At 31.3% G+C, this 14,293-nt stretch overlaps 1 protein-coding gene across 1 annotated transcript; it reads right to left on the bottom strand.

Annotated features, from left to right (window-relative positions):
- Nucleotides 1–9,712: 9,712 nt before the first annotated feature.
- Nucleotides 9,713–12,938, bottom strand: LOC110704398 (protein IQ-DOMAIN 14-like). The gene is made up of 5 exons (XM_021882174.1): nt 12,716–12,938; nt 12,261–12,554; nt 11,862–12,074; nt 10,439–10,570; nt 9,713–10,334 (listed from the first exon to the last, which is right to left on the bottom strand). The coding sequence occupies exons 1-5, from the start codon at nt 12,785–12,787 to the stop codon at nt 9,825–9,827; spliced, it is 1,221 nt and encodes a 406-aa protein (XP_021737866.1). The 5' UTR covers nt 12,788–12,938; the 3' UTR covers nt 9,713–9,824.
- Between the last annotated feature and the right edge of the window lie 1,355 nt (nt 12,939–14,293).

Here is a 14,293-nt window from a genome sequence, read left to right as displayed (position 1 = left end):
TTCTCCTTAGTGGGATTATTTATGATGTACGACGTACCCCTCTGTTCTCAAATAATCTTTCTCATGTACGCGTATATTAAAGAATTTAATGGGATGGGTGACAGTGTAAGTGAGAACATTTTCCAATTTGAATAATGGAAATGTTTTTTGTGCACATTCTAAAAAGGAATATAGGAAGATTATTTGTGGAAAGAGTGATTAACTAGTATCCTTTATCGTGAAGTAGTGTGGAAATAGTATATTCATATTGTTCAAACATACTATAATAAAGAATCAACCAATATTTTACTGTTATACCTTTTCTAAGATTGGCTCATTTCATCATATGATTCATATCAACTCCATAAGACCACAAATTCAAATCTTTTGCCCCATTTCTATGTAGTATACTTTTTTTATTATTAAACTAGAAATGGTCCAAAAATAAAAGCAGTTGGGGTTAGTTGTCTAACAATAGAATGAGCTTAACATGGTCAAAACTACTTTTAAATCTATATATATATAAACCCCATATAGGTTATTTGAAAATTGCACCTCAAACTTGCAGTTCGAATGACAGCAATGTGATCTAAACTCATCCACCTAATTAAAACAACATAAATACATCTTCTTAACTCGAAACTTGGCCGGCTCAAACATTACATATATGTCTCCGTTCTCTTTGAACAATAACGTAAGACTTTTAGTATACTTTTCATGAAAGATAAAGGATATTCCTCAAATGAGACCGACTTGATTCCCAGGCTCCCAGCTCACAATGTGAGATAGGAATTGAATGATACGATCAATACCGCTATTTCACCACCTCAATCTCGTGTAGTTTGTGTATATAGTGCCAAAATTGCCAATGTTGTTAATTAATTTGCATGGAATAAAATCATATAAATGGCATTGAATTGTTGTAGGTGTTGGACATTGAGTGGACAAATCTAATCAAAAGACATGATGAGAAGGAAAATAGAGATAGTGAATAGATGTTGGGTTTGATGAGAAAGAGCAATCGAGGAGGTACAAAAATGGGTCCATAGGACATGTGAAGATCAAATGGGCTAGTTTTAATAGGGTGCTAGGATGGGGTGAAAACGTACCCATTTGTGGCCCTTTTTTCTTGTGTAAGATAGGACACTTTGAAGAAAAATATTGCCAAAATTTTATTATTAATTAATTTGATTTGAAGCTTTAAGTCCCAACAACTAGACAATATCAAATGATTCTTTAATTTTTCATTATGTAATAACTCTGCTCATGTTCAATGCATTACTTTTATTCCAATTTTTGTCATTACTTGTTGCTTCTATATAAATTGGGTTTTGTTTACCTTATTTCAAGTTCAATAAATTCATATAAGATTTAATAAGTTGTTGCTATTGTTATATTTTTTTCTAGTGGATTTTTAGAGAATGATTTAAACATTTATTTCAAAATAAATAAATTCATATAAGGGTTAATATGATGATTATTCAAAGTTAATATTGAATCTCCTTTATGTAGTCTAGTGTCTTACAAAGGCATCTCCTATGTATTTGTCAAACATTTCAACAAGTTGATTTGTGAAAGTGGCAATGAGCATCATCATTCAAGGCAACTTGGACAATGTCATCAAAGCACATTCCCTCTATGTTGCTAACATGTATTCATAATTATTGGTTGTATTAGCAACAACTTTCCACAAAGGCTTCATTCTAGCCATTAAAACACGACAAAAAAAAAAAAAAAAAAAAACAAACTTATATTGAGGGCGATAATATCATCATTATCAAGTTTGCCCAAGGTTATTGGAATCTAAATTTTGCAGGGAAGATTGACCACTGATATCATCTCTGACACATTTTCTAAGAAGCAAATCAAGCAACAAATTAATTAACTTGCAAATGTTAGACACTTGGTCATTGATTATTTAGATATTGTACTTCGTGATTAAGAACTTTATTACTTTAAAGCTGATGCATTAAATGTTCTGCTCAAAATAAAGGAGAATTTGTTGAAAAAAAGATGAAAACTATCATTATATTCAACGTGTTAATGCAGGAAGCCCTAATTTCTCAATTGAGAAACGGTGACTGTTTCTCAAATGCCAATTTTGCAATTATTACAGTGGACCCCTTTGCTGACTGTATGTGAGAAAGTAGATGTAATTTATGCACAGCTCCGTGAGCTTGTTGTCTCCTTCCTCCCTTCCTTTTTCTTCCTTCCTCAACAAACAACAATGGTGGATTCCACTAAACACCACAACAAGCACCATCCTCACCAATACCAACACCACAACAAAACCCCCAATCCCAACAACACCATTTTCGGCGGCTTCGCCACCGATTTTAACGAAAAAGCCCTTAAAAATATATATAAATTAATGGTATGGTGAACCCCAAAGGGTAGGTGTTTTGTCGTTTGCTTGTTAGCTTCCCTTCTCCATTGTTAGTTTCCCTTCTCCATTGATTTAGGTAATTAAGCTCGAACTTGGAGGGATTTGGGTAGCTTTTAGACTTCAACAGAGTTAATACCATTGAGTTAACGCCATCAAACATTGCAATTCAACGTTTCCATCCTGATGGACAAAAATGCCCATTCTTTTCCACGCGAAATGACGCTCGTGCCCTTTTGAGAAACATACATTTCTCATGTTGAGAAACTTGTATTTTCTCCTTTTTTTCGTATGTTTATAAGAAAAAAATCTATAACATATAGGGAGTATAAATTGTTCAAACAAAAATGAATTATTCTAAAAAAGTGAACATGATCATAAATTCTTGAAACAGGAAATATTAGAATGCATGCACTAAGTACATACCTACAATAAGAGAGAAGTTGATTGTTCTTTGGCTCCACATGAATACATTTCTCTTATAAAAACTCTACTAAACACTATAGCTATAGGTACAATAATCAAGTCAAAATTATACTTTTATTTTAGATAGTGGATTCATTTATATAGTATTATTTTATAACGTGCATGAGACATGTGAAACAAGAGTCTATAAACATGGTATGGAGGACTATTATACATTATTTATACTATACTTCTACTACGTACGACAATACACAATTGTTGGATTGAAATGACTTCAATTATACCAATTCTTGAATACGCCATCAGAGATGACCTTGATTTAATCATAAACTTCAATTGGTGAAAAAATAAGATTGAACCAGGCAACAAAGCCAAATCATGTATGGATTAACATAAAATAAGACTTAATTTGAAATCGTTATGATAAGGATGCAATTTATTGTCTTCGTTTCTTTTTAGTTGTAACAAAAGGATATTATTTATTGATTTCGATTTTAGCTATGAGATTACTGCCTTCATATAAGAGTCCTTAATTATCAAAAAATAATTCAGATGCAATGTTGTTATCATTCTATTCCATCAGGTATATACTAATCATAATTAATTATGCATAATTATTAACTATTCAAATAATTAATCATGCATAATAATTTTGGAATGCCACTTGGTAGGCATAGATTAGACATAATACAAAGACATGTAAAAAATCAAATTGGTCTAGTTATTTTCTATTGGAGACGAGAATTAATGGCTTAAATAAGACAAACTAGGGGTGTTAAAAGGTGACAAGAGCTGATCTTAGGATGCTTAATTAAAATCTTTATATGGTTTTATTTAATGATCAAATCAATTAGTACTGTATTTAATCTTGTTAATTAGCAAATTAAAACGCCCAAGAACAAGATTGCTCTTATCTTGTTCCCCATCGCACTTCCAAGCTATTCTTGTCACTGCTTTTTTGCCTCATGTTTCCAAGCAAACCCAATTTTATTGGTTAGATTAATAAAAAATTGCAAATCAAGTGACGTTTTCATAGATAAGTCAGCAATTTATTACGAAGAAAATGTAAATAAACTGTTAAATGGGGTTAGATCGCATCCGTCACGGGAGTCTATTTTGTACTAGTCCTAGGAGGTTACATCTCAAAACCAGATGGTAATGAGCTAAGGGGTAGTAGCCCCTTGCTTTAACTCAAAACCAAATTGAACACAACTTTCTTGTTTATTTAATATTGGATACACATTCCAACAAGGTATGGCAACAGAGCGGACTTGGACAAGGTCTTTATGTCCCAGATCCAAATCCGTTTTTCTAATTAGTTGGATCTAGATTCGATCCAGATTTGTTGGGTATAGGAATTGGGATTTCATATTTAAGTCCAATAGGTCCTACGGATCCAAGTAAAAAATGGATCCTATTTATTTCTAAATTTCCCAATATTAAAACTCAAAAATAATATAAATTTTTGATAACCCAAAAACACATAGCCATATCAAATTTAGATAGATAAGTATCTCTATTTCAGAATAATTGACAAAATTTGAGTTTTTTGCACTTTTCATGTGTTAGCTTTGACGATACATTTATACTAATATATTTTATCATATAAAATATTGTCAATTATATATTAACATAAACTTTCATAATATTAAATTTTCAATAACTTTTATGAAAGTATAGTTTACATATAAGTTATTATGGAATGTATACAATAAAGTTCATAATGCACATTAAAAACTATATATGAAGTCTAAATAAGTCGAACTTTCAAATTTGATAAACCTCATGTTATCCTTTTATTTCATACATTATTATTTTAATTTTTTTTCCCTTTTGAGGGATAAATAAGCTTTTATAATTTTCATATCAATCATTTTCTTTTTAAACAAATTAAATGTCTGCCACGTGTACATTCTAGTTTTGTAAAATAAGACCCTCTTAAAACTTTTATTAAGTGCTTGTTTGCCAAGTATCAATGTATCACCCACTCACCCAGACACCCACTTTATAAAAACGACTCTTTCCCTAAAAGCCCTAATTCATCACTTCATGACATTGTACATTGCATATAATCCAACACAAACTATATAAATATTATGTCATTTTATTAATTGCCAACGTGGAAACAACGTGTAAAATCAAATTATAGAAATCGTTTCATTAAAGTATATAAATGGGTTGAATATATAAAGCTTGTCAACTTAGTTGTTTCGTCAAATCTGCTGGAGATTGACCCTTTTATTTATTTTTTATAATTACTCAGTGCCCGCAGGAGCATTGCTCTTGAAGTCAATTCCACCACAAAATGTACACGAATAATATAGCAATGTACACTTGCTAGACAAAGTTATATCCCGCTCCCATCTTATTCATTTGACACAAATAAAAAATCTCAATTTTATAGATTTTTATCAGTAAATTTACTTGAATTTGCTACAAGTTTTATTTTTTTTTTAATTTTTTTTTTCTAGATTAAAATTCTTACATGCACTTGAGTGTACCTAAAGATAAGTTGTATACCTTATAATGTGTAGTGGTTTGAGTATTCTTATAGATTCCCAAGCAAGTGTCACGTGAGGGTAGGTCCTCTATTTGAGTCATATAGCCATCTATTACCTGCTTATATTTATTATATCTTTGACAGTATGACCACCCATACAAAAAGAAGTGTAAATTTAGATTCTCATATTATATGAACAAAATTAACAATTAATTAAAATATTCGGACAAATTAACCATCCTTATATATAGCTATCCTTTTTCTAGTAATGCACTTATGCACTAATACATATAACTACAATACATATAGTCATATTTTAGCTCAAAATCATAGATAATTTTAAATAGTTGAGACAAAGTTTCTAGAACATGTTGATATATAATTTAATAGATACACATTATTTTGATGTTAACTTAATGATGAGCATGCATTATTTTAATTGGTTGACTTAAAAAGATGCTTGTAACGCTTATATGAATCCATTAGCATGAGAAAGCTAAGGTTGGTTAATGGTTAGGTTAATATCCAATGACAACGTATCAAGGTCGGGAGCACCATCATAGCTTCAAAGAATAAAAGATGTATGTATATGTAGACAATATAGTGGTGGACAAAAATTGATTTAGTGTCCAAAGTTGCTTCTTCTACTAGTCTTTGAGTGGTGACCACCATCTATTCTTGTTTCTTTGACCTTAATTGCTTAACTCACTTTTATACAAGAGCTTTTGAATTGTGATGTGGAGTAAATGGAAATTATATGTAATTAGTTTTAGGAGTACTGTTGTCAAAGGACCAAGCAAGCTCATGACCTTCATTCTTGTCATGTTGGTTTTTGTTGATACATTTTTCAAAAAGGTTAAGTTGATGGTCAAAATCCATATCGATTTTTATACTCTATTAATAGTAATTGCTAAATTTAATAATCATTAATTTAACTAAGCACAATAATTTATTTCTAATGAAGATTCCCATTTTGGTTCCTAACACATGCTTAATTAAAAGTAAATTCCATTCTTCTGCATTACTTGACTAGACTTGGCCTATCCATGTAGGAAAAACATGAAGACGAAATATTTATATTTTTAGAATAGCCCTATCTTATCACCCTAGCTAATAAATCCTTTATTCGTTCCTTGGAGCAATTTGAAATGCTCATATTTAAGCACAATCAATTTCTTCTATCGTGCATGATAAAAAAAAAACTATACAAAATTGAGACTTTGAAGCTATACATGTAAGATGATTATGACCATTGAAAATGCTATACATTTTAAAATGATTATGACCATTTAAATTCCTATACTTTTTAAAATGATTATGACCATATCTAAGGATTCATGAATGTATACTATTTTACATATTCAGAGTCATCAATTTTTGTGAGGGAGTCCCAATTAATCTCAGAGATAACATTCCAATTTATCTCCTCTCACAACTTTATGCATTGATTCCTGTGTCACTTTATTATTTTACTTTTATCATTTAAAAAATAAAAGAAAATGATTAGGTTGTGAGAGGAGATATATTCGCAGATTTATCTCAGAGAGAAACTTGAATTTACCCTTTTGTTTTCATTTTATGATTCATGCCACATCATATTTTTAAACCACGAATCAACATGTACCATTTTCTATTGTTTGTTTTTTAATATAGAGTTATACTTTGCATATTAAGCCTTCAACTAATAACTTCACATATATAATTCCTTTTATTAGATTATTATATATAGCTTCTATTATTCTAGAATAGTTTGAACATTTTTTTTTTGTTCATTCAATATGAGTTTGAACTTTGATCACTACCTTTCCAAAAAAAAAGTCACATCTATATATATATATTAAAACTCAATGGGAAGACATGACCCCGTCACGTGTCATCATGACTAGGCAGATGATGTGACGCCATGTCATTTCTTGAGTAATTCTTATAACCCCCAATTTAAGAGGATGTTTAACTTGATTAATCACCACCATTATTCTCTTGATAAGTAACTCTCATAACCCCCATTTAAAAGGATGTTTAAGGTGATTATTCACCTCCCTTGATGCTTGAGATTCTTCTTATATGTTCTTTCATGTTTCTCTATAAATAGAAGAACCTTTTTTTTTTGTTCTTTTCCCTCTGATTTTTACACTTGAAAAAATACATCAAGCACAATAGTCTAAACACATTCTCTATTAGGCATAAGTTACTTGACTCAAACCTTTCACCCAAAAGTGATGTGTTAATCTTAGGGTTCGTGCTGGCGAATACAATTGAGCACCTTAGTTGCGCAAGAAATTCGTTTTCAAGTCAGTGATTTGTATCACAACGCACCGATATTGTTCCATTGTTTGTGAGATTATCCTTTTGATCTTACTTAAATATTTTTATACTATTTGAACTAGACTACTTCTTTATTTACAAAAAAATGTAACTAATTTAATATATATTTGTATTTTATCACATAATTTTTATTATAAAACCTCATTTATAATATACATATAATGACCTAGGGCATTGCCCGGGCCAAAAACTAGTTATTAATTTAAACAACAAATTATGAGTCGAGTAGGAACAGAGAAAGTAATAAGCTAATTACTAATAGATCTCTCCTTCTAATTTGGTCATTTAATTATGAAAATTCTAATGTGGTCTTATGACTTTTGACTACCACAATTTTTTAAAAATGGACGACTAAAATTATTTGTTTTTTGATTTATTTTCAATTAGTAATTTTAATTAAAAATAATTTTTTTAATTATTTTATATATTTATTTTATTTCCAGAATTTCGAAAATATTAAAAGATAATTTATGGAAGATAAAATATATTTAAAATAATTAAAAAAAAATTATTTTTAATCAAAGTCAATAATTAAAAATAAATCAAAAACAAATAATCTCAACCGTCCATTTTAAAAAATTGTGGTAGTCAAAAGTCATAAGACTACATTAAAATCATCAGTTTAATTAAGGTAAAAGTCCTCGTTGGGTATTGAATATTTCTGGGAATGCCTATGATTTCCTTGACTCAAATGCAAAATTTTTAACAGAACTCATATGGGCTCTGTTCAACATAGGCCCAACTCTAATATTCTTAGAACATAATTGAACATTGTTTGGTTTGCCATTTCCAAGTACTCTAACCCAACCTAATTGATCATATCTTTATAGTAGTGTACAGACATGAAAGCCTTTTTACCATTTTTTTTTTTACTTTTTTGGTGCAAATGAGGTAAAAGGGAGACACCAATTAAACTTTAAACATGCTTTCCGTAACACTCATTAATCAAAATTGCACCAATACTTTTGAAACAAATTTGTTGTTACGGTGAAAATGAGTTGTAATTCAACCCGCCTTAAAATCATATCTAATTGAAAATATTACAACATTTACAATAAATAAGGCTTACAAAATACAAAATTCAGTGTTAGTTCTACATTTTTGCAAATTATAAATGTTGAAAATTAGCACTTTTACATACAAAACGCGTTTCCAATATCACATTATTATAAAACTCTAAATCTAAAGCTTCAAACTTCTTCTTTTGTTTGAACGCCTTATTCCTATAAGTAAGGTCGGCTACATGAACCAACATGAGAACTTTCCAGAAGGTCACCCATCATATTACTACAATCGATCATTGTGGCTTATGTCAAGCGATGTGACAAAGTTTACTGGCTGTCACTGGCCTATCGTAACCCTCTTCCTTTATCCAAACTTGGGAATGGTAGTGGGAAACCCAGGCCATTGGCAGAGTTCTAAAGCTTCAATCTTGCTGTGAATAATTTTTAATAGCAGATTTTTCGTGAATGGACTTTGACAAACTCTTAGTTAGGGGTGGCAATTCAGGTTAGCACGTTGGATTCGGGTCAGATTTTGGGTCAATTTCGAATTGTGCTTAAAAACTATCAAGAATAGTGTAAAACTTAATATTATTACGAAATATGAAATTTGGGTCAAAATCGGGTCGAATTAGGGTCGTTCGGGTTTGGTTCGAGTCGGGTTTGGGTTACTCTCAGTAACTTCGAGTCGGGTTCGGGTCGGATTATCGTGTCGGGTAAGGGATTGTCAGCCCTACTCTTAGTGGCTTATTATAACTTTTGATTGACACATGACATGTGATACGACATATGTGATACCCCTGGTTTTAAAAATGATTAGAGGTAGTGCTACTCATATTAACAAGGTACATCTATCTTTTAGATGGCCCATATACTAAGTTCTCCACGTTATAATTAAGCGTTTGAGCGTGTTTGGCTTAGAGTAGACAAGCAGTCAAAAAGTGTTACAACCTATTTAGGTCAAATAAAGTTTCCAATATAAGTTGACTTATTAGCTCTCTTCTCCAATCAATATGGACAATTATTTCTTTGAGAATTTTGGTAAGGTTGAGATTGTACATAAGCTCCAGAATCTAAGCAGACACTATACACAAAATGAACACAAAATAATATGTACCATTTGTTCAAAAGAAAGTCACCGAAAATATTAAATAAGCCAAATTAATCATTATTATCAACAATCCTTGTGAATCTAAACTAATTAACATATTTACTTCAAGTTCTTGTTTGATCTTACAGGACCAGAGACCCCTTTAAAGCTCGGAGATTTCTGATGAGAAGAAGAATAATTACACTTGTTGCTAACCTTGCTAAAGCCACTACTAGTTGCCTCACTATTTATCGATGACATTGGTGAGAATAATTTATGCTTGTAAGGTGAATCACTGTCGGAATAAGCCTCAAAATGTAAAGGCCTTAGCCTAGGGGAGCTTGTTGATCGTGTTCTTGCCTTGGCAGACTCCGTTGCAGCCATGTAAGTTGGAAGATTTATAGGAGAACTAGAATGTATGATGTCTTCACCATAGGAATTCTGCTTCTTATGCTTAGGGAATGACTTTCGAGGGGTAGATGTAATGTCCAAGTTGTTTAGGTCATCTATGTTCCTCAACTTACCTCTGATTTTTTCTTCTCTCTTTGATATTTCATCTCCGACATACTGCTCTAGCCAGTACCTAAGCCGGCCTTGAGTATTGCCGTCTAGTACAGCATCTGCAGAATGCTGCAGGAAACAACTTTCTTCAGGAAAAGGAAAAAAAAAACAAAACAAAAACTAAAATACAGTAACAAGTTAAACAAAAATTCAAAGTTCAACATGACTAGTACCCTGTGATTAAATGAGTATGCTTTGATCTTCTTGCTTCTCAAAATAGCCTCTTTCTTTCTAAGTATGATGTCAATTTCCTCTTCTTTTGTCATAAGTTCATCATCCAACCTTCTCAGCTTACATAATTGTATCTGCATTGTTCGTCACACCATTTATTAGTCATATTACAAGCTAGTTAAATCATGTACATATTCGAAGCCAATATCAGTAAAGAGATCATAGAAAAACATCAAAATACCAATTGATCCTACACAATCTCCTCTTTCGAAATGCTTTCATTTAGAACAAGGGGGAGCTTAAGGACTAAGACTGTGATAGCCAGGAAACAACGATTTAGAATGGCAATTTCGTGTGCCCTTAGGTTCCTTTAGAGTAACGTCTATTAATACCAATTGATCTCACTAATTATCCAACACTAGGAAACCGGATCAGTGAGGATAACATTAATTTTAGGACTAAATTAAACACATTCATTCCTGATTTTGTCCTCAGTTGTAAATGACTAATTCAAATTACATATCGCAATCAAGAGACAAATGACAAATTTAAAATCAAACGTTATCATTATGACACTTCAAACTTATCTTATTTGTTTACATGTCATTTTTGACAACTTTTGTTGTATATAACAAAACAAAATTAATGAAATACTAAATTGGATAGAGATTGAATAAATACAATGCCAAAATGAAATATTATCAAATGTGCAATTCCTTTGGTCCCCAATATACTTGATTATATTAATATTATCATTTTCCAATATAACGTTGTTGCATAAATTTCATGACTACTCCTTTGGTCCCCAAATTTCTTTCGGTTTGACTTTGGCAAGATCAGAATTTCTTTTTTTCTACTATTAATTTGGACATCTTATTCTAAAATCTGATTTTAAAATTAAGTTATTATGAGGATGACAAAAAAGGCACCGCCATCTATTCCTAATACTATCATGACCACCGTGAACACCACCCACAAGTGCACCACCCATAATCCATCAAAGTACCGCGAAATGCTCACTCGCACTAACCCCAAATGATAGCGGCGGTAGTGTTATAAAATAGACCTCCTAAGTATCACTACATATAAGTGTCCTACATTGGTAAAAGCAGAGAGAGTTATCACTTTATAAGGCTAAGGGGTTACTCCTCCTATTGCCATATGGTTTTGAGATAAAACTTTTTTTGATCTTGTGAAGTGGATTCTCTCTTAGTTTGCGGGTGCGATCCAGACCCGTATGTTTTATTAGGAATGATCGTTTGTATCTTACAAGGTACAACTAAGGCTATTTCGCCCATGTGCTCCCTAGATACACGCAACTATGCTAGCAAGGAAATAACAACCTTACACTAATCACAATCATCTACGAAGTAGATTAGAATATCAATTTAACTAAATGAAATCGTAGAAAACTAGAAATTTTACCTTTGGGTTCTCCTTACTAAGATCCTGCAAATGCACATCTCCGTCGTCCTTAACCCGAATCAATTGACATCTTTTAGCACAAACCTCAGATTGGATTTTTGCTATGGATTGTAAGCACTTCAATGTAGTCATAGCTTGCCGTCTCACGGCTCGCCCTCGAATTATCGCTTGAAGCCTCACAAACCCCTTCATTGCCCTCAATGCTTTCCTTGCCTATGCCAATTATTAGTCATACATCAAATGAGTATATAAGCCAACTGGTCAAAACACGCCATAAGATTTTCTCCGTCTTCAGATAAGAACACCGTAAACTTTGGAGGATCCGGGTTAATAACAAACACTAGATTTCTTCTATCTAATATTATAAAAATGTGAAAAAGGAGAGTTTAGGGTAGTTACCAAGTAACCACGATAAACAGTTTGAATCTTGATTACAGCTATAGTTTGAAGATGAATCTGATGCTGAGAATTTAACTGAGTGATTTCTTCATCATTAGTGATAATCTCAGAGCATTTTGGCAGCTCGTTTTCGCCTTCGAAACCGTCTTTGCTAACTTCATCTTCAAATTTACTCTGTTTTTCCTCTGTTTGATGCTCTGTTATCTGTATAGATTTTGATTGTGTTGGAGTTGATACTGATGGCAATGTTTTTGTCCTTTTTAATCTTCCAAATAACCATTTTCTTCTCTTGATCTTTGTTCATTTTTTTATAAATCCAAACAAAAAATAAAAATAAAAATTCATCAATACAGAAATTAATGAAAATGACTAAAAATAGACTTAAAATCTGGAGGGATTTATTTTGAAAAATAATTAAATAAATAAATAGAATAAAAGAATGTAGAATTCTTTACCTTTTGTTGATGTTGTGTTTCAGGGAATAAAAGCCTTTTAATCAATCCCAACCAACTTCTCTTCTTAGACATTGTATTGTATGAGGAATGAATAATTTGTGCGAGTTAAGAGTTTGATGAGGAATTTTACGTGATCTATACTAATTCAATCACTCGGATATATCAACACATGTAGTCCCACCTGTCTCTAAGACAGATACTTAAATATTGACTAAGACCATTTTTTTTTTATTACTAACACGATAATTTATAATGATATAACACATCAGTATTTGGATGTCATTTATTTTAGTTGGTTTAAGACTTTAAGTTATTGGGATAATACTTTAGCTTAATTAACACGATTATATTTGTCATAATTGCTGATGTACTCTCCTTAATTAAAAATTAATACAATATATGAATAATGCAAAAAATCAAATTATGCGCACTATTAATGAATGAATAGCAAGGTGAATAAAACAGAAAGTAATGATAATAATAGCACTATTCCACTATTAGTATCAACATGCCCCATATGAACAAGAGTGTCAGAACCGATGGAAATGGTAATTATGGCACTTTCCTCTCAAGGTATAGTTACATTAACTTTTATTTTATTGTAATTGTATTGTTTAATAAGATACAGAAAAATACTTATACTTCTTCATCCCCAAACCATGGAGTTAATTATTTGGTTAAGTAGTTATCAATGAAAATGATACTAGAAGGGACAAATTAAATTTGAAATTAGGGGGAGTTAATTTAAAGGATAGGGAGTTAGGCTATGTTTAATTCATCTTATTTTTATTTAGTTAATTTATTTTGAATTTATTTTTCAATCTGATTTAGGTAAACGCAATTGTTGAGTATTATGTGTCTCACATCGAAAGATAAACTAAAGAGATTTTAGGTTAACGAATACAAGTAGACTACTCTTATTATAATCAATTGATTATGATTGAAACGTAGCTTAGGGCTCTAGGCTTCTCCCTTATGTCTCCTCCATCCATTACTTATTATATTGTGTTTTAATACAATACTAATAAGTCAAATTTGAATGTAGTTTTTTTTTTTCCTTAAGTCAACATAACCTATAACTTTATAACTAACTAATGATAAACTCAAATACAAAATAATACGGAGTAATCAGCGCATATTCTAAGTAGCTGATCACATCGTGTGGCCGCTTGTTAAAAAAATGGAGAAACCCCTTTAGCACTAACAATAACCACTTATTATATTTATTGAATAACATTAAATAACTAAGTAACCCAACAATACTAACAATAGAGTAACCTCTAATCTATTATTGACTACAAAACTCTATAATCGTAACAAAGTAACCCTATATACCACTAAGCGAGAAACCCTATGATAACTAGCCAGCCATATATAAAAGCCTTCAGTCTTTTTAGATGCGATATTAGAGTTCTTTTTGTAAAATGTTGGGGGTGTTTTTGTCAAAAAGAAGAAAAAAAATTCATCAAAGAGGAAACTACTCCCCGAGAAACTGTATTTGAGAAGCTACAATTTGGTGCTTCTCATTTTCCCTCCCTAGAAGCTATTTAGGGCTTCTTGAAAAAGTGTTTTTTTTTT

This window comes from Chenopodium quinoa, unplaced genomic scaffold, assembly GCF_001683475.1.
Source record: "Chenopodium quinoa cultivar QQ74 unplaced genomic scaffold, ASM168347v1, whole genome shotgun sequence".
NCBI lineage: Eukaryota > Viridiplantae > Streptophyta > Magnoliopsida > Caryophyllales > Amaranthaceae > Chenopodium > Chenopodium quinoa.
Note: the sequence above shows the minus strand (reverse complement) of the source record. Positions and strands in the feature narration are given on the sequence as shown.

Excerpts from the sequence above, each read along its gene's own strand:
- LOC110704398 (XM_021882174.1), bottom strand. The coding sequence starts at position 12,787 with ATGTCTAAGAAGAGAAGTTGGTTGGGATTGATTAAAAGGCTTTTATTC. Across the intron at positions 12,075-12,260 it reads CTGTTTATCGTGGTTACTTG|GCAAGGAAAGCATTGAGGGC; the intron begins GTAACTACCCTA and ends TAATTGGCATAG. Across the intron at positions 10,571-11,861 it reads TTAGTAAGGAGAACCCAAAG|ATACAATTATGTAAGCTGAG; the intron begins GTAAAATTTCTA and ends CGAACAATGCAG.